The 20,723-nt window shown below is 45.8% G+C and overlaps 2 protein-coding genes across 2 annotated transcripts in view; one reads left to right on the top strand and one right to left on the bottom strand.

Annotated features, from left to right (window-relative positions):
• The window catches only part of Washc5 (WASH complex subunit 5), a 45,433-nt gene extending 41,886 nt beyond the window's left edge, over positions 1-3,547 (top strand). Inside the window, exons 27-29 of the mRNA XM_021182760.2 lie at positions 160-313; positions 1,712-1,799; positions 3,175-3,547. Of these exons, the coding sequence (XP_021038419.1) occupies positions 160-313; positions 1,712-1,799; positions 3,175-3,231 (299 nt within the window). The 3' untranslated portion in view covers positions 3,232-3,547. The remainder of the gene's footprint in view (positions 1-159; positions 314-1,711; positions 1,800-3,174) is intronic.
• A 787-nt stretch (positions 3,548-4,334) lies between these two features.
• Sqle (squalene epoxidase) lies at positions 4,335-20,266 on the bottom strand. The gene is made up of 11 exons (XM_021183466.2): positions 19,196-20,266; positions 17,280-17,532; positions 13,979-14,159; positions 12,536-12,632; positions 11,729-11,842; positions 11,477-11,648; positions 10,902-10,997; positions 9,296-9,438; positions 8,811-8,907; positions 5,707-5,794; positions 4,335-4,798 (listed from the first exon to the last, which is right to left on the bottom strand). Exons 1-11 carry the CDS (start codon positions 19,478-19,480, stop codon positions 4,606-4,608), a joined length of 1,719 nt encoding a protein of 572 aa, XP_021039125.1. The 5' UTR covers positions 19,481-20,266; the 3' UTR covers positions 4,335-4,605.
• Positions 20,267-20,723: the final 457 nt, after the last annotated feature.

Here is a 20,723-nt window from a genome sequence, read left to right as displayed (position 1 = left end):
GTCCTACCAACCCCACAGCTAGAATTAGAGGTAGCCCAGAACTACTGTTTCCTTAAAATAGTCTCCTGCCAGCAGTGATGATATTGATGAGAGCTGATATTTAGTGGACACTGTCAAAAGCAAGTAATTCACTGGGTATTGTAACTTGTTCCCTCACAGGCATGGTCTGCCGGAAGCCTGCCGACCCTGTTGACTGGCCACCACTCGTCCTAGGTCTGCTCACGCTGCTGAAGCAGTTCCACTCCCGGTACACCGAGCAATTCCTGGCACTGATTGGCCAGTTTATTCGCTCCACAATGGAGCAGTGCACAAGGTACGGAGGGCCAGTCAGAAATAGTGGAACTTAATGCCACAAAGAGGGACTGCAACCTGTCAGGACAAATGCCTCTCATCACTGTCCTGACAGGACTGGGGATGATGCTTGAGGTCTCCAAACAAGTCAGGGCACCTCCTCAAGGAGCAAGCACCACGTGCTTACTTAGCCTGTGCTCCCCTGCCAGGAAATGCCTGTCGCTCTTCTGGCCGGGGCTCTGTAAGTAAGCCTGGGTCTCGGTGGAGATAGGAGACATGGTGAGAAGGCAAGCAGACCTGTGCCTCTGCCATGCTGGTTCCACCTCTCTTCATTCCTGCTCCTCTGCCTCTAAGACATGGAAGGAAGTGATTCCTCAGTTTCATGGCCAGGCAAGTCTTTGTTCATGGTGTGTAACAAAACAGGAATCACAAGGTGCTGTTAGAGAACAAAACGTAAACCTTCAGTTTCTGCGAGTGCTGTCTGTGCTCCCTTCGGTTCACTTGTGGGGTTTCTAGGATAGAACAAAACAAACAAAAGTCATGGCCCTAGGACACTGCGTCAGCTCCACTCCATGCTGCCTGAAAGGGTCAGCCTAGCTGAACATGAAGTTAGCGGATTGCCATTTGGTTGTTTTTGCCCACATAGCAGATCATTCTGCTATGCTATGACCTTGTATGCATCAGCTAAGAGCTCTGAAGCTGAGCCCTCCTTTGGCTTCTCAAGACATTGTCTCACTGTTTCCCAGCCCGGCCCTGAATTTAGTCTGTAGCCCAGGTGGACATTGTATTTGAAATTTTCCTGCATCTGCCTTCAGAGTAGATGGGATTGCAGGTCTGGTACCACCAGTCCCAGCTACTCATTTACTTCAAATGGGTGTGCAAACAAATGTAGCTGAAGGCCGAGAGGATGGGGAAGTGTGGGCGTTGACAGGCATTGATTGCCTCATGGAGTCCGAAGGACATCAAAGGGAGATAGATGACTCTAGAGTGTAGACCTGTCTGTCCAGACTAGACAGACTGCAGGACCATGTTATAAGCCAGAGGCGAGGTTAGGATTGGCTTTGCTTTTCTCTAATTATACACTTATTAGCCTGTGTGTGTACACATGTGTGCATGTTCCACTCACTGCAAGCATGTGGAGGTCAGAAGACAGCCTTTAGGGAGCCAGATCTTCTTCCTTCACGGGTTCTGGGCATGGAGCCAAGGCCATCACCCTTAGAGGCAGGTGCCTTTACCCCTGACCTACCTACCAGCTCCTTGTTAGCTTGTTTCCTGCAGGGTTGGTTCCGAAATAAGAGCAGGTTAATTACTTCATAGGAATCAAGAGGGTGCCCTGTGGGTTTGTTAGACTTGGTGTACTGCTCAAGAAAGGACGTGTCAACATAACAAAGCAGCTAGCTGACCCAGACTTCTTTTATAGCCAGAAGATGCCTGAAATGCCTGCAGATGCTGTGGGCGCCCTTCTCTTCCTGGAAGATTATGTTCGGTACACAAAACTCCCACGAAGGGTAAGCCATAGACAGGAAATGATGACAGTGATGACCTACCCAAAGCTGTTAGAAAAGAAGTCCTATAGGCTGCCTCAGCCCTCCACTTCTGCGCCCTACCGTCCGCTGCACAGGTCTTCCCTGCACAGTGGAGGGCTGCCGTCTCCCTCCACACTCCACCCACTTGAGGGCTAGCTCTGTGAGGTAAGCAGGCAAGGAAGGGATTCCTATCTGGCCAGGGACAGAGGCAAGCAGATTTCTGAGTTCAAGGCCAGCCTGGTCTACAGAGTGAGTTCCAGGACAGCCAAGGCTACACAGAGGAAACCCTGTCTCGAAAAAAACAAAAAACAAGAGAGAGGTGAAACAGGAACTATTAACTATAAACCAAAAAAAGTGGACATTTCCTTGATACTGTTGTGTTCAGAAGGGAGATGGGTAGATATTAACAGACAGTTTTAATAAAGTACAAGCAGGATAAACATTTGAGAAAGGCTCTTTCTTATATCCAGGTGCAAACCAAGCTAGACTCCCAAGTGAGACATGGGGCTCTGGGCTCTGGGCTTGAAAGGGTTTATTCTCCATAATGTGAATGGGAAAATAGCAACCTCTGTCTTTAAGGGGAACTTAGCTTTGTGCTTTAAAGCTTCAATGGTGTAATCACCCCAGAGTCCCAGAAATGCACTGGTAGGAATTTAACTTGCTAGAGATTAACATACACAATACATAAGTGTGCTGATGTTTCCCAATCCATGTACAAGGGTATACCTAGATTTTGCAAAAGTATCATGAGATTGCAAGGTCCATCAGCCTTTCCCATGATGAGCTGAATCCAGTCTCTTGTTTCTGAGCACCCCTGTTCTCCTTCCTCATGATTGTCTCTCTTTAAATGTCTTTAATACAATATTTATGCTCATTCTGTCTCTCTCTCTCTCACACACACACACACACACACACACACACGTTTTTCAAATGTTTCTCTAGCTCATAGAGATCACCTGTTCCATTCCCCCACCTCACCTCCATGCCACCCTCCTCCTCCTCCAAACAGTTAAGGAATGCAGGCCTTTCAAGCCCTTCCTGTTCTCCTCTAGCCTCTGGGTTTCTCCTTATTGTCTCTCATTGGCATACTCCCAGATCCTAGTGCCGTTAGGAGCAAAGCCTGCTTGTAGAGGCAATGGGCCTCCCCCCTCAGGTGTTGTGGCATGGTGCACAGTAAGGAGACATTAAAACCAGCTACCAGCAATGAAAGGGTTGTCTCCTAGTTTACCTGTGCGACTCAGCTCATTCCAGTGCTTCACCTTCCTCCAACAGATATTTTCACTTCTTGAATTTTCATATGTAAAACTGAATTTCTTGAGCTCCAATGCTGTAATTTAACTTCTGCTTACTATTCCAGGTGGCTGAAGCCCATGTGCCTAACTTCATTTTTGATGAATTCCGAACAGTCCTGTGACTTCTTTCTCCTGCTCCAGTGACAGGATGTTCTATGACTAGAATGAACTTGGACGTGAAAAAGATACTTGACTCCTCATGCAGCATGCATTTTCCTCCTCTGTGGGAACCAGCCATTCTAAGGAAGGTGGCTCTCAGCTCTGATAGACTGTTTAAATCATGGCATCGTAAGGAATTTTTATCATGTAGAAGCAGAACTGTTTGGTACTCGCCTCTTCTAAATGCTCAGTATAACTGATGGATGAAGCCATTCCATCTTATGTTCTAAAGATCTGTTTGTGCAACTCCAGACCTTCAGTAAAACAGCATTGCCAGTACTGAGTTGCCCTGCTTGTGATGAAAAATGGATACCCTGTAAGAAACCCTGCGACAGACCGGGGTGGGGGTGATGCTTCATCCACTGTAGGTCTGTATGGTCCATTGAGAGCCCAGCAGTAAACTCATGTCCTACATGCTCTGCTCTTCTAGATGCTTCTGCCCAAGCCAGACAACAAAGCTGCTAGCCATAGGACTTTCTATCGAGGAGGCAGTAGGGACCAGGGGTGGGGCTGTAAAGATTTAGTGATAAACTTTTAAAACTCAAACTCTGCCAGGCGTGGTGGCACACGCCTTTAGACCCAGCACTTGGAAGGCAGAGGCAGGCGGATCTCTGAGTTTGAGGCCAGCCTGGTCTACAGAGTGAGTTCCAGGACAGCCAGGGCTTCACAGAGAAACCCTGTCTCAAAAAAACAAAAGACAAACAAAAAAACCTCAAACTCATAACTTGGTTCTACATGGAAATTCCTGCTCAAGGGAGCTGTCATCTGCTAGGATGAGACATGGCAGGAGTCTGCCTGAACCTGTAGCTAGTAGGGCCCCTGTGGTTAGAACTAGCAGAAAAAGTACAAGTTGCCTAGAGCTCCAGGCTGAGCAAGAGACCTTCCTAAAATATACTCTGTGACCTCAGGCCCCCACATGACCGTATGTGTATTACACTGAGGCATGCCCGAGCACATGCATACACACAATAAGGACTAGATACTGGCAGGTTTAACAACCGCTCTATGCCACTTGGGTTATCTTTTCTGGGACCATGAAGCTAAACAACAAAAAACCAAAAGAACGTGAGAGTTCACTCTTCATTTTATTGGCTTGTCCCAACGAGTCACCCCAAATCCTGAAATCAAAAGAAAAACTTGAATGTTAGCACTGATTTGTAGAAACAGTCATCCTTTTAAACATGGAGCTTCTCTGACCTTCATTTGCAACTGTAAGGCTTATATTTACATGCTTAGACACAAGCTTGGTCCTCAAGTCCACTGTGGACGTGACACAGTTCTATGCTATATACATCCTCTTCAAGCCCCAAGGGACTTGACTGCACGTGGATTCCCTTTCAATGAACCAGATACTTCATTTCTGAATAGATGAGAGGAAATATGATAGAACACGCTTTGTACAGTACAGCACCACTACTGAAAAGGGCCCGTGGTTTTGTAGCCCACGGCTCTGATTTGAAGCAGAAATACGTGGCGTAGATTGCAACAGAAAAGAAGTGTCGCATCAACAGCAGAGGGTGAGGAGACAATCTGTAATAGGAAAGAAACATGGTTAAATAAAATTAGTCACAAAGGTTCAAATGCATCACCAATAAAAGTTTAATGCACTCTACATGTGAGGACTTAGCAAGCTCATCGGCCTGCTACATTCAATGACAAGAATGGGCTTTAAGATGATAGGAAAAAAAAAAAAACTACTTAGAAGAAATGAGCACTTTTGAGAAGCTGGTGGCCATGCTCACTCTTAAGTCTTATTTTTCCAAGTGTTTTCTACCACTAATCTTTGAGATCCAAAACGAAGCCTGCTGCAGTCTGTCTGGGTTTGGCATCAGAACTGATCTTCTGACTGTAGATCTGTGCCTTGAATTTCCCTTCTCAGACTTTCCAAGTATATGTTTGCATTAGCAAAACTACTACTAAATTTCAAGCCTGCAAGATTAATATTTGAATTCAGAATTCTCCGTTATTCTTGGTTCCTGTGGGCCAGACAAGTGATGACATCACAGGTGAAAAACAACCATCAATGTTACTCAAAGGTCTAGCGCCTCAGTCCGCCAGTTCTCAGTGTGTCTGCATCAGGGGGACAGCACAGGGTTGTGCTGCCCAGTGTTCATTTCCTGAGGCTACTTTTTAAATCCTTTCTCTTGTGTTAGTGTGTGCACACACACATGTACATAACACCTGGGGGCAGGGCGCACACTACATACATAGCACACATGTGGCAATCAGGACAACTCTATAGTCCACCCGTCTACACGGGTTCTAGGGCCAAACTCAGTATGAAAACTCAGGCAGCAGACCCTGGCACCTACTGAGACATCACTGCCTCTTGGGGCTACTTGTGACTAGGGCATGAATGGGAAACAGAATCTAACTAAATGCCCATGGGATAACGATTCACATAAACTGAGCATTTCCCTTCTGCTCTTAGAACTTACATAGAAAGCAACCCAACAGGACCAGTCACACATTCTCCACCAAGTTTAAAATACAGAAAGCAGGCTTTTCGGAGCTGATGCAAGGAATCTAAAACAAAACATAGAAATTATTATCTTAACAGTCCTAGAGCTGGGCAGTGGTGGCACATGCCTTTAATCCCAGCACTTGGGAGGCAGAGGCAGGTGGATTTCTGAGTTCGGGGCCAGCGTGATCTACAGAGTGGGTTCTGGGACAGCCTGGGAAACTCCATCTCGGAAAAACAAAAACAAACAAGAGTCCTAGAATTCACCAACCAAGAGTTCCTTCACATTTCCAGGTCAGTACTCTCAGGGTAATGGTATGAATGATCTGTTTCTACTTTCTAATACTTAGGTCTTACAAGTTACTTTTAAATTACGTATGACTTTGTCCTAAGTTAAGTGACATCAAATACTTTGTAAGCTCTTATATATAAGAACATAATTCTAAAAAAATGCCCAGGTTCTGAAATGCCTAACCCATGCTGTCGGCATCAGGTCATCAAGCAGTGAATCTCTAACGTATATACATGGAACCTTTTTATGCATTTTGAAGCCTTCAGAACAGCATAACAAACAACCATTTAACAGTTTAGAGTCAGGGTTCTTTTCTTAAAGTGCCTAGACTTTTCTATTAAAGTCTTTTTAAATTATTAACTAATTTTTTAATTGTTTTGTTTTGTTTGAGACAGGGTCTCTCTACATAGCCCTGACTGTTCTGGAACTCACTATGTAAACCAGGCTGGCCTCAAACTCACAGAGATCTGCCTGCCTCTGCCTCCCGAATGCTGGGATTAAAGGCATGCACTACCATGGCTAGATTTTCTTTTTCTTTCTTTCTTTTTTTTTGGTCATGGTAAAACGTTTAGTTTTCTTAAGCTGGATAAAATAAGAGGTTCATTATGGCATTTCCATATATGTATAAAACATACTTTGAAGAATTTACAATTTAGTGATCGACTTTTCTTTACAGGAGTTATTTGTAAGGATGAAACATGGTATATTTTTATCCTATAAAGTTCTTTCCTCCCAGATCTGTCATTAACTTTAACATTGTTGGCAGCTTTGATATGTGTTGAGCTTTGGTCTGTATGTATTATGTTAAATTCTATATCCCAAGGTCTAGACAAGTGAATTCTCACATATGCCAACTTTTGTTGTGCAAACCTTGCTCCTTCATTTAAAACTATTAGTTGAGTAAAAATGCCTATAGCCTGTAGCTGGGCAGTAGACAGGTAGGCAGGGCTGACACAGACCAAGGAAAGAGGAGAAAGGAAGAAGGCACCATGGGGTATGTGAATTATAAGCTCATGGCCTCAAGGGCTGGCCAGTTCGGAGTAGGAGTGACCCAGGCAGTACATAGCAAGTGATATCTCAGGGTTAATGATGGGAAAGTAGACAAAATAGCAGAGAACAACAATAACTGCCCAGCTCTAGGGCTTTAAGGCTTATTATAAATAAAAAGTCTTTTAAGGTCCGGGGTAGAAAGCCCCAATTAATATTAACTGCAACATACAATAGCTTAGAAAAACTCAAAACTTCGAACACTCTTCCTCTCATTTGTCCACTTTAACTTCCACTCCACTTCGTCCAGATTGGTCTAGATCACAATGAATGAGTTTAGCAAGAGGGGGTGGATGGCTGGAGTCTGAGAAGCAGTCCCACTTTCACTGCTAATGAGCACCAAGAAACTCAACCAAGAGCGTGAAGCATCTCAGATGTTTACCTTATTTTTGTCTGTTTCTTAAAATAACTTTTTACTTTGCAAGTTTAATACATGGATTGGGGAGGGGTGCAGATGCCAGAGTATCGTTTGTTTTGAAATACGATCTTACTATGTCTGTAGCTCAGGCTGCTCTCCCAATCGTCCTGCCTCAGCTTCCTGGCTGCTAGGAGAAGCAGCATGCACCACCACATCTAGCTCAGAATTTTACATTTTCATTATTATGAATGTTGAACCTAGAATGGCCAACTTGTCTATAACGGAGCAAACAAAGCAATGCACATGGCTATTTGCAATGCGAGTCTCTTGTGCACGGTAGCAGGAAAAGAGCTCCAACCTCAGCCGGGGGTACCTATTAGTGCTGTATAAATAATGACTCAAAAGAAACTCAACCATACTGCTTCTCCATAGCTGGCCAGAAAGGCCTTTCACCAACATTATACCATGTGAGGCCATATATGCTCTAGCCTGGACCAGAGGACTCAAACAAATACGTTCCTGAAATACTGCTACGGGTGTTTTCTAAGGAATGCCAACAGCCCCCAGAAGAAGTGGTGGGCGGATACATGATGCTGAGATGAGGGGAATTGCAGGCTGGTCTCCAGTCGAGCTGAGGTCTGAACCCCAATGGTCATGATTCACCTACATGACCCGGTAGGGGTTTCCTCATGCTCCTGGAACTCTGGCCCCTGCCTAAGGTACCACCTCCCACAGCCCCGACAAGAGAAGCATGGTCAGTAGTCATGTAAGCAATGGCCCAAGCTTCTGACCTTCAGGCTAAACTCCTCCTCAGTTACCTCCACCACCTCCCCAGTTCCTCTCTTCTCTCTTTTCCACCCTCTCTCTTTCCCCTGCATTTCTATAATAAGGCTCTTAAACCATAGAGTCTCTGCTCTGCTCCATCAAGGCCCGCTGCGCACTCTGGTCAGTGTTGGGAACTTCTTCCCCTATTCCCTCTTTCCTGCAACCCCGGGGTGCTAGCAAGGTAGCTCCGGCAGGGGGGGGGGGGGGGGAGCCCAGTCGGTGGCTGCCCCTTTTCCACCCCCACCCACATGGGTCAGGCATGCTCACCCCGGGCCCTGTGAAAATGTGTCTGGCATCTCTGCCTGTGTCCGCCTGCCCAGAGCACAGGAGCTCTGGCCAGACATTAGGCCCCTTTTCCTCCCCCACTTCCCCTGGGCCCACCTTGGGCGTCCCTTTTATTTTGTTCCCAACACTGAGACACCACAAGAACTACCACGTGGCAGTGGGTAGTCAGGTGATGTGTGGTTATAGACTAACTACTAACTTTGGTAATGTAGTCCCTTATCTGAGAAAACTTAAAAATCTACAAGTCATTTCACTTAAAACCATCTATACTTACCATCTGTAGCTGAAAATAATTCATACAAGGCCTGAGCCAGTACATTCACAACAAAGGAATGGGTCTTTTTTCTTGACCAAAAGAATGATTTTTTGGCCTAAAAAATGAAGAATATCATTTATTATATAGTCAGGAGGGGAAAAAGCTTAAGTAAATGTTTATCATCTCCTCAAAAGGCTATCTGTCCCAAGGCCTATCTGCAGGTAATACTGCCACACTCTTTCAGAGCAATGGATCACATGACTTTGAGGCTAAGCTTATAGCTCAGAGAAGAGTGGGCTGGGCTAATCTGCTGTACACATGCTAAACCATAGACATTAAAAATGCAGTTTGAAAGTCAAGCTTATTATACCTGAATAAGACTAAGGACCATTATGAACCATAAGCCCCACACACGCATAGATTCCCACTGGGGTCCCAGTCTGCTCATCCATCAACAGATGTATTTTGAGCCATTCTGTGGGAGGAAAACTCTAGACTCTTACCTGGAAAATAGCAGCATCATCATAAAGGTCAGGAATTTCTTTTAACAGTTGTCTCCACAATTTTATATCTTTTAAAGCAACTGTCATTCCTCCACCAGTAAGAGGGTGCCTCAAGTTATATGCATCTCCCAGAATAAGGACGCCTGCGGAAAGAGAACTAAGACTATGAAATCCTGAACAGCTCGGAGACAAAACGTTAGTGCTAACAAACCTGTGACTGACAGGAGCTAAGATAGCCAAGAGTAAACTATAATTAAATCTGCTTTCTGTGGCTGAACTGAAAAACTTAAGATCTCAACAAAGCTGATGCCAAAAAACAAACAAACAAAAAACCCTTAAGTTCCAGTGCCTATATAGGATAAAATTAAATATTAAAAATATTAAACACATACGCTGCCCTGCATGTGGTGTGTGCCTATAATCTCAGCTCTTGAGAAGTAGAGGCAGGACAGATGACCAAGGTCATCCTCAGCCATCTGGTTTCAGTGTGGGCTATTAAGACCTTTTCTCCAAAAGAAAAGGGGGTGGTGGGGAGGGAGAGGGAGAGGAGAGATGGCTTAGCAGGTAGGAGTATGTGCTACTCTTCCAGAGGATCTAAGTGTGCTTCCCAGTACCCACATCAGGACCGTCTGTAGCTCCAGTTCCAGGGATGCTGATGCCTTAGCCTCTGAGGTGTTACATAAACATGGCAAACACACATGTAAGTAAAAACAAATCCTTAGCCAGGCACAACTCCAGCACTAAGAACAGAGACTGGTGATCTCTGTAAATCTGAGGTCAGACTGATCTACATAGCAAGTTTCAGTCCACGGAGGACTGCACAGTGAGACCCCGTCTCCAAACAACAAGTAATAAGCCTTTAAAATATACATTTAAATGGCGCTCCTTGAAATGCCACCGTGTCTCAGGCAGCCTGGGAGCAGGCTCTGCAGACCCTGTTCCTATTCAGTCCCTGCTCCCACTGATCACCGTCATCCCAGTGCAGCTTCATACCCAAGCAATGTCCTCTCCTCCCCAGCCACACTTCTACTGCAGAACCCCGCTCCCAGCCTCGGACAACCCAAACAGTGACTCCGTGCTACCATAGATGCAGGGGGTTTTGTTTGTTTGTTTTTTGTTTGTTTGTTTTTTTGGTTTTTCAAGACAGGGTTTCTCTGTATAGCCTTGGCTGTCCTGGAACTCACTTTGTAGACCAGGATGGCCTCGAACTCAGAAATCCCCCTGCCTTTGCCTCCCAAATGCTGGGATTAAAGGCATGCGCCACCATGCCCGGCTTCCATAAATGCAGTTTTACTGGAACTGTTATCAGTGCCCCATGAACTCAACTACATGCTCCTAAACACTGCAGTTCCCTCCAAGCCAGCGGGCAACCTTTAACTTCCTTGTTGTACTCCCAGTGACTGCCACGGCGTCCTCTACAAAGGCAGAGCTAAATAATAATTGTACCCCAAAGCTTCCATGTCGGGAACTTATTATGGGAACCAACACTCCTCCCACTCTTTCTGGCCAAGGTAGCCAACTCTCTGCTTCAACTGTATGCCAGATTACAAATTCAATCATGCCATTTGAAGTAATGGCGGCATTTTAAAATAATGGTAAAAGATACCTCGTTTGTTCACTGAGGAAGGAGGAAGGAAGCTGGCCGGCATGGTCCGCAGACGACAATTCTGAGAGGCCTCCAGAAATGACTCCTTCAGGTGGTCTGCAATTAATCCCATCACCCAAATAAACAGTATAAGCATTTCAGTCTCAAATTAGCACACATCTCCTCATCAGCTATAAAGCAATTCCCAACAGTGTGTGTATGCTAGCTACTCCACAGTTCCTGGCAAGAAATCACCAATTACCTACTTCATTAATAAAACTATCCATTAAGCACCTCCTTATACAAGGAATAACAAAGGAATCTAAGGGGAAATAGACAGAAATAACATGTACAGCTGAACACAACAAGAGACAAGAGGAAGAAACCAGTCAAATTCATGAGAGGAGACAGGGAAAACCACAATGACTTTACCATCTACTAAGTGTGGGATCCCAGGAAATACACGCTACACACAAACAGGTATGCTTATCACTCAGTCTCATCTAGACAATGCTTTCAGCAAAACTGGAAAGAGGTTTTTGTGAGATTAGCTTATAGACCGTAAATTATAATTAGGGTGAAATCCTATTTCTTACCAGGTAACTGCGGGTAAATGTGTTCGGCCATGTATTCTCTTAGGTTTCTTGGCAATTCTCCTCGAATATCAACAAGTACCCTAGTTTCACTGGAAGAAATCTGGTAGATGAGAACTGGACTGGGGTTGACCAGAACAAGCTCTGCATAATTGGTTTTAAACTGTGGTGCATCCTAAAAAAGAAAAGAAAATACTTTCGTAGTTCTCACATCTCCAGTTGCTTTTGTTTTGCTCCAACTACACTCCTCCATACCTTCATAAGGAAGCCAACGAAGTGGGAAGAAACGGAGACTTTACTGGAGATGAGGCTCTTCCTGAACTTGGAGAAGAGCCCATCCGCAACAACAGTGAGCGGGGCGTGGAGCTCCTGTAACAGAGGAGAGCAGGAGGGCCACCCGGCGTCAGTTACCCGTGCTTCTAAAGCCAACAGGGAAATATCTAAACATAATACACTCTCACAGAGGCAGAAGACAATGGAGGCCTGATCCCGAGTCCCTGGAGGTCTCTCCCTTTGTACCTCTGCCATTAAAACTCTCCACCGTAACCAACAAAGGCTCACATGGGCCACAGAAGACTGAACCTCATCACAAACTCCAAGAACTACCCAGGTTCGTTATAAAATGACATTTCTTCTCTCGGTGCTGTTTAATGAGTGGCTAGATAGAAGCAGCATCTTTATACACCCAACAACGTGACACTCCTACACTGTGAGCAAGAAACCAGGTAACCCTATCACACTCCAGGCTCTAGGAAGGGGTGACCCTGTAGGACGGTCCATTGCCTCCTCCTTAATAGACCAACACTAACAAACTAGAAACTATTTTATAGTTAGTTATTTTCATTGTTTTCCTAGTAGTGACTATAACAACGTGTTTGGTAAAACAGCTGCAGGAGAGACACCCCTGAACAAATATGGTCCTCTAACCTTCCCCCCACCCCACCCCCATGCACACACTGGCACACACTCACACATACACAAGTTAATGCAGAATTTTAAAGGGGTAGGAAAAGAGCCCATCTGCAACAACGGGAAGAGATGACGTTTTTTACTAACTCTCACCTTGGTGTCCCCAGTCTCCTTGTCCTTGTACTGCACGCCGATCACAGCATCGTCTTCCTCTAGTAACTGAAGGACAACACCTTCTATAAACTTTACACTAAAGGATGAACAGAAACACATGGCTGGAGTAGCACGCTTGAGCTGTGAAAGTCCCTCCAGAGACAGTTTAGGGTTGTGGTATGTGACAGGCTGACCACGCTCCAGTGGACATCCTCCTACCCATGAGTACATAAGTAGCACAGTTGCACTCAGTAAGACAGATAAAAAAAAAATCAAACCGGGCGGAGGGAGGAGATAAGGCCATGGTGGGGTAGATCTGACAAGAATTAGGATTAAAAAAAGATAAAAATACAATTATGCATGTATGAAATTCTGAAGAAAGTTATGTTTTTTAAAAATAAGATGGCATGTGGCAAATGTGGGAAGTAGTCATAGCCGTCAGAGGATCCACAGTTCCCATCTTTATACACGCATCCATCCACCTGAGGCCTTTCCCACCCTGCTCCCATGGACACCGGACATTTCAGCCCCAAGGAAAAGTCCACCGACTTTTACTTTGTCAACACGTGGGTTTGTGTCAACAACATGAGTGCTCTCATATTTAAAACTTCCGTAATTATTGTTAAAGGACAAGAGGCTAATACACGTTAATAATCAAGACAAGTAGCCAATCCTGTCAGACTACATCCTCAGGGTAAGTGGAACAGGGATTTCTTCTTGTCTTCTGTTCTCTCTAGAAAAGGTGTAACAGCCACAAACACAAGACTCAAATGGGCACACATGGGCACACGCCTTAGGTTACAGCACTTACGCAGCCCTCTAAATTCCAATTAAATAACCATCACCTAGTTCTGACTTAAAGTAAAACTCTCTAACATTTTTTACCTAGGCACTGAACATATTTTAATTATAGGTTCTTTATCATGCCTATGCCATTTGGACCATAACAAAAATTTTCATGAATACTGATGTAATTTCCCTTGCATAAAACATTTTCTTTCTATTTGTGCGTGCTTGTGTACAGATGTCTGAGGAAGGCAGAGGAGATCATCTGATCCTCTCAGACTGGAGCTACAGAGGGTTGTGAGCAATCTGATGTGGGTGCTAAGAATCAAACTCCAGGTTCTGCAAGAACAGAAAGCCGGGCTAGAGAGATGGCTCAGTGGTTAAGAGCACTGACTGCTCTTCCAGAGGTCCTGAGTTCAATTCCCAGCAACCACATGATGGCTCACAACCATCTGTAATGGGATCTGATGCCCTCTTCTGCTGTGTCTGAAAACAACTGTTGTGTACTCACATACATAAAATAAGTAAATAAATCTTTAAAAGAAGTTTGGCTTTTAAAAAAAAGAAAAAAGAAAAGAAAGTCCTCTTAGCCACTAACCCTCACAGGAGGACCCAGGTTTGAGCCTTCAGCATTATGTATTAAAGCTGTGGTCTTACTTGGGCTCTGCCATAGCTGCTTTCCGGAGACTCATGATGAATCGGCCATGGTGAAAAGCAATTCCACTCTGCACCTGGTTGTTTTCTGACAGTGGGTACGGAATTTGAACTTCAGATCTGCTTTCATAGTCATGAACTATGTAGCCGTGTATATGATGGGCATTAAGACCTTCTACTGTATCTGCAGAAAAGTTCAATTCAAACAGTTTTATTAATATGCTGAGAGTTACCAAGAAAGGTACCAAGAAAAAGACACAGTGAAACTGAGGCTCCGCTCTACAAAGCTGTAAGACCAGTTGGGGAACTGAACTGGTACCACAGTTACACAAACCTTAAAAGGTCTGCAGAAGACAAATCAACAGATACACTTCAGGTTAACAGCACCGTCATTCAGATCTGTGACTGCTTGATAGGAAATCAGCCACAACCCTGGCCTGAGTGAATCTGCTGTCCATTAAGATACAGAAAACATGCGGGCCTTCTTACACCCGGGCCTTCTTACCATGTGTCCCAATGTAGAAACAAGTATATTTGCCACAGGAAGTGGGGAAGGGGGTGGGGGAGAAAAAAAGGAAGGAGGGGAAAAGAGAAAACCCAGTATCAGTTAAAACTACTTTAAAGGTCCCAATTTATACATAAAAATTCAGTGTATAACAAAGTAGCTATCCCCAACCAATGAGGACATTTCCTAACTGCTAATGGTTCCCAGTGTATATGAACACTGATTCATGATACACTACAGAGTAATTTTAGTATATCAAACAGAAAGGCAAAAAAGCAGAGTATGTATTGGGCTTGTGTAAAAATGGCGTTTTTACCTTTAAGACACTATAAGTAGTAACAAAAGTACAAGGCAAAAGAGGACATTTTTAAAGAACCAATTAAAAATGTGAAAACGTAAAAATAAATGGCAATTAGTGGTTTAGGAAAAATATCAGAGGAAACAAAGCATTACCATTACGCATAACACTTACAAAGGAAAAGCTTACAAAACACTTACAAAAGAATAAATAATGAGCAGCAAGGGTAGCAATGATTAATAGGAAGCTATACAGAGTCCATCATCAAACTGGAACATGTCTGGTGTGGCGGCACATGCCTTCAAATTCCCTATGGGGCGTGGGGACAAAGCTTGAGGTTTGTTCCAGCATCAAGATAAGCTCCTGGCTTACTCTATGTCTGTATTTTACATGTATGCGTGTTTTGCCTCCAGGTACGTATGTTTGTTGTGTGTGTGGCTCAAGAGCAAGGAGTCACTTTGCTTCTTTCATGGCCCACTGGTCTTCCATTGCCTCACTGACCTCTGTACTTTCATGGCCCAGAGCTCCGTCCCAGGCTTCCTGGAAGCAGTTAGCCTCTGCAAGTTCTACTGGCCTTGCCTTTCTCACCCCTGACACCTGACTCATCAGCACTTTCACGCCTGCACTGCTGCGACTGCAGGCCAAGTCATCAACTCTTACTGACCCTCCAAGAGCATCCGGATAACGTCCTTCTGGCCTCGGCCCTGACTCCATGCTCTTCTCTCTACTCAGGCTGTACTTTCAGATTGTCTTCTTGATCACCCTTTTAAATCATGAAACGTACTAGCTCCTTAAGTTCCCAGAGGCTTCCCCCTCACTCCCTAGGAGCCCCCTTCTTTAGCTGGCTTTTCCTCCATCGACAACAGGAAGGTCCAGCGGGCTTGGTGTCTCTTCACAGAAAGCAAAAGCTAGGCCTAGACTTCGTCCTCTCCTGGTCTCTCCAAGGCTCACTCTCCTCCATTTCTTTACTCAGAGGTAACTTCTCACCATTGCAAACTATCCCCACTCCCCAACTCCCTAGCCCACGCTTTCTGATTTTACTCTAGCCTCTACAATCTTCATATACTTCATCTACTTTTTTAAAAAAAATGTTTGTCCTTTAGCACATCCTCTTTAACATCCACTGGGATGTAGCCTCCAAAAGTGGGACAAAGGCCACCTGTCAGTGTTTTCTGTCTTTGTGGAAGGACCATGCTCAGCCAGCCTCTGTGGTGATTAAAGTCAGTCTCCAGGCAACGGAGCCCTGAGCTCGCCCTACCTGTCTCCTGTCTCCTCTTGCCTGATAACAATGGGGATGCCATTTCAGGAGAAAGAGTATGTGTTTATTTTTATACTTTTTCACTGACATATAACAGTTGTTATGTGTTTATAAGGCATAATGCGATAGTTGAACTCATGTACCTTGACAATACAATTATGGAACTCAGCAAGTCTATCCCCTTAAAAAAAGGATTTGTCCCGCTGGAGAGATGCTCAGCAGTTAAGATCACTTGACTGCTCTTCCAGATGTCCTGACTTCAATTCCCAGCAACTACATGGTGGCTCACAGCCATCTGTAATGGGATCTGATGCCCTCTTCTGGTGTGTCTGAAGACAGTGACAGTGTACTCACATACATAAAATAAATCTTTAAAATATATGTATATATTTGTCACTCCCAGCCACATCATCAGCTTCTCCCTACTTTATCATACATTGCCATAAAAATATTCTTGTATCAAATGCATCTCCGCTGTCCTCATATTCACCCTCTCTGTTTTCCACCATTAAAAATGTTTCTCAGCCGGGCAGTGGTGGCACACGCCTTTAATCCCAGCACTTGGGAGGCAGAGGCAGGCAGATTTCGGAGTTCAAGGCCAGCCTGGTCTACAAAGTGAGTTCCAGGACAGTCAAGGCGACACAGAAAAACCCTGTCTCGAAAAACCAAAACATAAATGTTTCTCAGCAGAGGTCTCAGCTGGCTGATCAGAGGACCACAGTTCAATGTTCCCTATCAGTACCTCCAGTTCCAGGGCACCCACCAACCTCTTCTGACCTCCTCCAGATGGGGCTCACCTTACAGCTAAGGACCTTCTGTGCTACTTCTCAAGGATGTCTGTCTTGATCACTAGTCCATCTTGGTACTCAGCACAACACCTCACTCAAAGACAGCATTAATAAGTATTTCCTAAATGAATGGAAGACGTACTTAAGACCGGCGGGAACAGCACCCCCCAGGAGCGTGTTCCACGCCGTGTAAATGACAGTTCTGGTTACTGAGCTGAGTGTCTTCATTGCTGACGTGACGGTCTAGGGCATTTCACTGTCTCACTCTGTCTGGGTTGCCTCTTCTCACACAATGATACGGTTCTTTCCTCCTCTGTTCTCATTTTTACAGGAAGTTTTTAGATCATGTAAAGCTTATTATAAGGAAGGGAGGGAGAGAGGGAGGGTGGGCGGCCTGAACAGTCCAGAGTGAAGAGCGCGTATTTACACAACGCCTCAACACCAGATGAGCCTACCTCCAAGGCCCAGCTCCTGGAGAACACGGTAGCCTCCTGGCTGCAGCAGCTCCCCAACTATCCTGTCAGGCTCTTTTAAATCTCTCTCGATGACTGTCACCTTTCTTCCATCTCTGGAGAGAACTGCTGCCAAGGCAGATCCAAGCACACCAGATCCCACGATGATCACTTCCGGGTCCGTCACGGACGAGGTCGACACTGAGGTAGCTGCTTCTGTTAATGTCGTTTCTGAAAGACCGATTTCTTTTCTGCACTGTTTAACAAAAATGATTATCATTCTTCCAAATCTGTTGACATAAACCATGTAACCCGCACATAAACACACAGGACTTTTACATCTTGAGCAAAAGCTGGACTCCCCTCCCCCCACAAACATGATTAAATCATATCCATGGTATAATTTTAAGTCCAAACCATATATAATCAGGATCAAAATACTGACTAAAACAAATGTATATATCCCAATAAAATTAAATATACATGTTCCTTTTTCTGGACACAGTAGTTAGAAAATGTTATATGGACATATTTGGAAATCCACATGAGGCCTAACCCTGTGCATATCTACAGTGAGATTCGAATACAGAACCAGGACCAATCCTATAACTGAACTACTCAACTCCACACTGAGCATCTACAGGTGCAGGTCTCTCACAACTTGTGATTTTCCACGTATGCAGTGGTGAGCACTGAACAGAACTCACGCCAGCAGCTGGCTCTCTGGTTTCCAGGTAAGGAGAAAGCCTGAAGCAGTCCCCAAATGAAACCAGTCGAGCATCCTCCCTACTCCCAACAGAGAATGCCATCTTTAGACTAGTGACAACAGCTTCGTTACTTATTAGATGGTTGAGCACCGGCCATTCTGCAAATATGAATGAAGTTACTTCATTCCCTGACTACCAGCGACGGTGGTACCACCCTCATCTAAGATAACAGGAACCTCCTGATTTTGACAGAAATCAAACCATTCCCACAGTGTTACAGCAACAAGTGGCAGAGCCAAAACTCTGAGCCAAGTTCTTTTCTTCTACCAACTTTGCTAATTTCTACTATGGACTTTATTAAAGAAAGCGGACCCCAAAGTCTACACTGCTAGGTGGGTAACTCATTCTGGCCACTCTCTCTCATGCACACTGGACACCCAGCTTCAGCATCACAGCAATGTCCCTTCTTGCACGGCTGTGTACTGCAATGTAGTTCCCAAATATCATTTCTTCTTACGTTTGTAGAAATCAAGCATTGTTACTCTATCTTTCCAACACTCTTAAGGGAAAAGTTCAAATATCCCTGGCTAGTAGGTCCTACGTGATCTGACTTGCCGCCCTCTTCCTCTCTCATCACCTACCACTGGCCCCATCATTCCCTCGAAGCAATTAATGGCACCACAAATATTTAAAGATCCAGTCTCTAACGTAAGCCTGTCATTCAGCTATGACTCAACTTAGGAGTGGACAGCGCTGACTAATTGCTTCAATAGCTAGCAGGAGGACGGATTTCTGCCCAAGACTTTAAAGTGCTGGGCATCTTTATTGCTTTTCAAATTGCTGTCACTTTCCACTGTCTGACATCACATTTACTAGTGGCCTTACCTGCCACACAAATTCTCCCTTGTCAGGTACAAAAATCATCCTTACCCAGGGATTTTAAATAAAAGCCACAGTGAGTCTGTCTCCCAAATGAAATTCTAACATTTCCTACCAAATCAACACCCAACCCCTATCTGAGGACCAGACAACAAATGCTTTTCATCTTCCCTAAGAGCGCAGCCACAACACAGAACAGAACTTTAAGAAACTCAATCAAATGAGAACACTGACGCTTTTCGTGACTTTTAAAGAAGCCATAAACTTCAGTGACCTCGATCTGAAGTTTAAAATAAGATCCCATTCATTTGCCCACTGTGGCATCAGGCATACCCTCTTGGACTTCAGCTGTTCTTTCTTTTCTGATTCAGGTGACTTGGCCCAGAAGAAGCCAATGAGAGGCAAAGCAGAGAGAATATCCGAGAAGGCAGCGAACTGGGCGCCGCTCTGATGGCGGCCAAGGAGGCCCCCGTTTCGATGGCGACAGCGGTAGGAGAGCACCAGGCCCAGTGACAGGAACACCAGCACGCACAGCAGGAGCTCCTTGTTGGCCAGGGTGACATCCCCGCATTTCTTATAAAAATAGGTGAAGGTAGCAATGCCAAGAAAAGTCCACATGGCTCAAAAGGCTTCTTTGGTGGCACCAGCCAAGGCTGAGGATTTTGTGTTTTGGGGGTCTCTTGGGGGAGGTCTTTTTTCCTCGGAAGGTCTTCAGTGATTAAAATGTCCCCAAAATGTAGTTCTCAAAGGGGTCCGGGACAACCGGTCGAACTTTTTCCAATCAATAGTTTCAGGATCACTAATCAGATGTGATCAATTTTTGAAATCATTGAGAGTACAAATGTATCTTAAGTTGTCCAGATCTTAAAAGGCAGCATTTAAAGCCTGCCTACTCCAACGGCTCCTGATTACACACTTCTTCATTCAGCCAACTGATGGACAGGGGCCTCTCTATTGGGCTAAGGGGTGCGAATGTGGCTGTATACTTCGATGTCCGCTCGTCTGGCTGTAAACGGTCTTTTGTCACCAGCAGCAGGTGCTCGGTAGGAAGGACTCGGGAGCGTAGAAGGATCTGGGTGCTGGGAAAGCTGCCCTTAGCAACACTGCCCCAGCAGTCTTCTCCAACAAAAGATGGCCACGGCGTCCCGAAGCGCGGCGGCAGCCTGGCAGCTCAGCCCTCAAAGATTCCTCCTCAAGCAAGCCCCGAAGTCACGGCCCGGAACCTGTCCGACCGACACTTGCCTTCCTCGAGAGTGAATGGCTGTCCCGGATGAGCGTCCTTCAGAGCGAGGCGAAGGCTCCTGCCCGCCGGGTCCCCAGCATCCCTCGCGGACAGTAACCAAAGTAACCGCTGCGCGCCCCGCTCGCAGCCCGGCTCCACGCGCTTCAGCCGCCCGGCGGGCTCGGCCCAGCCCAGGGATCTGGAGGCGGGGCTCCGGCCCGGCACCGCCCCTTGAGCGGACCCCGCCTCCCACGCCGTTCGAACCAATGAGAGCGCGCACCGCGCGGTAGGCTGAGATGGCGCTATAGAGCGTTTGTCCAATGGCGGGCGGCGCACTCCGCGCGGCGCCAGTCGCAGAGGCGCTAGGGCGATGTTGCGTGGTGCGGGGCGGGTGCGTGGGGTGGGCGCCGGGCAGGTGGGTGGATGGGGCGGTGCCCGCTCCGCAAGGCCGCCGCCGGGTCCTCAGGCCCCACCTGCGGAGGGTGGAGCTCGCTCTGGAGGAACTCTTGGTGGCTCCTGGTGGCTCAAACGCAAGAGAGCTACTGGAGCCATCCGGGCGGACTGGATGATCACGGGCTAGGAAGGCGAGGAGGACGTGACACGCCGGCGAACCTGCCGCAATTAGTGGACGAGGACTAA

The sequence above is a fragment of the Mus caroli genome, chromosome 15 (genome assembly GCF_900094665.2).
Source record: "Mus caroli chromosome 15, CAROLI_EIJ_v1.1, whole genome shotgun sequence".
In the NCBI taxonomy this organism is placed as follows: Eukaryota; Metazoa; Chordata; class Mammalia; order Rodentia; family Muridae; genus Mus; species Mus caroli.
Note: the sequence above shows the minus strand (reverse complement) of the source record. Positions and strands in the feature narration are given on the sequence as shown.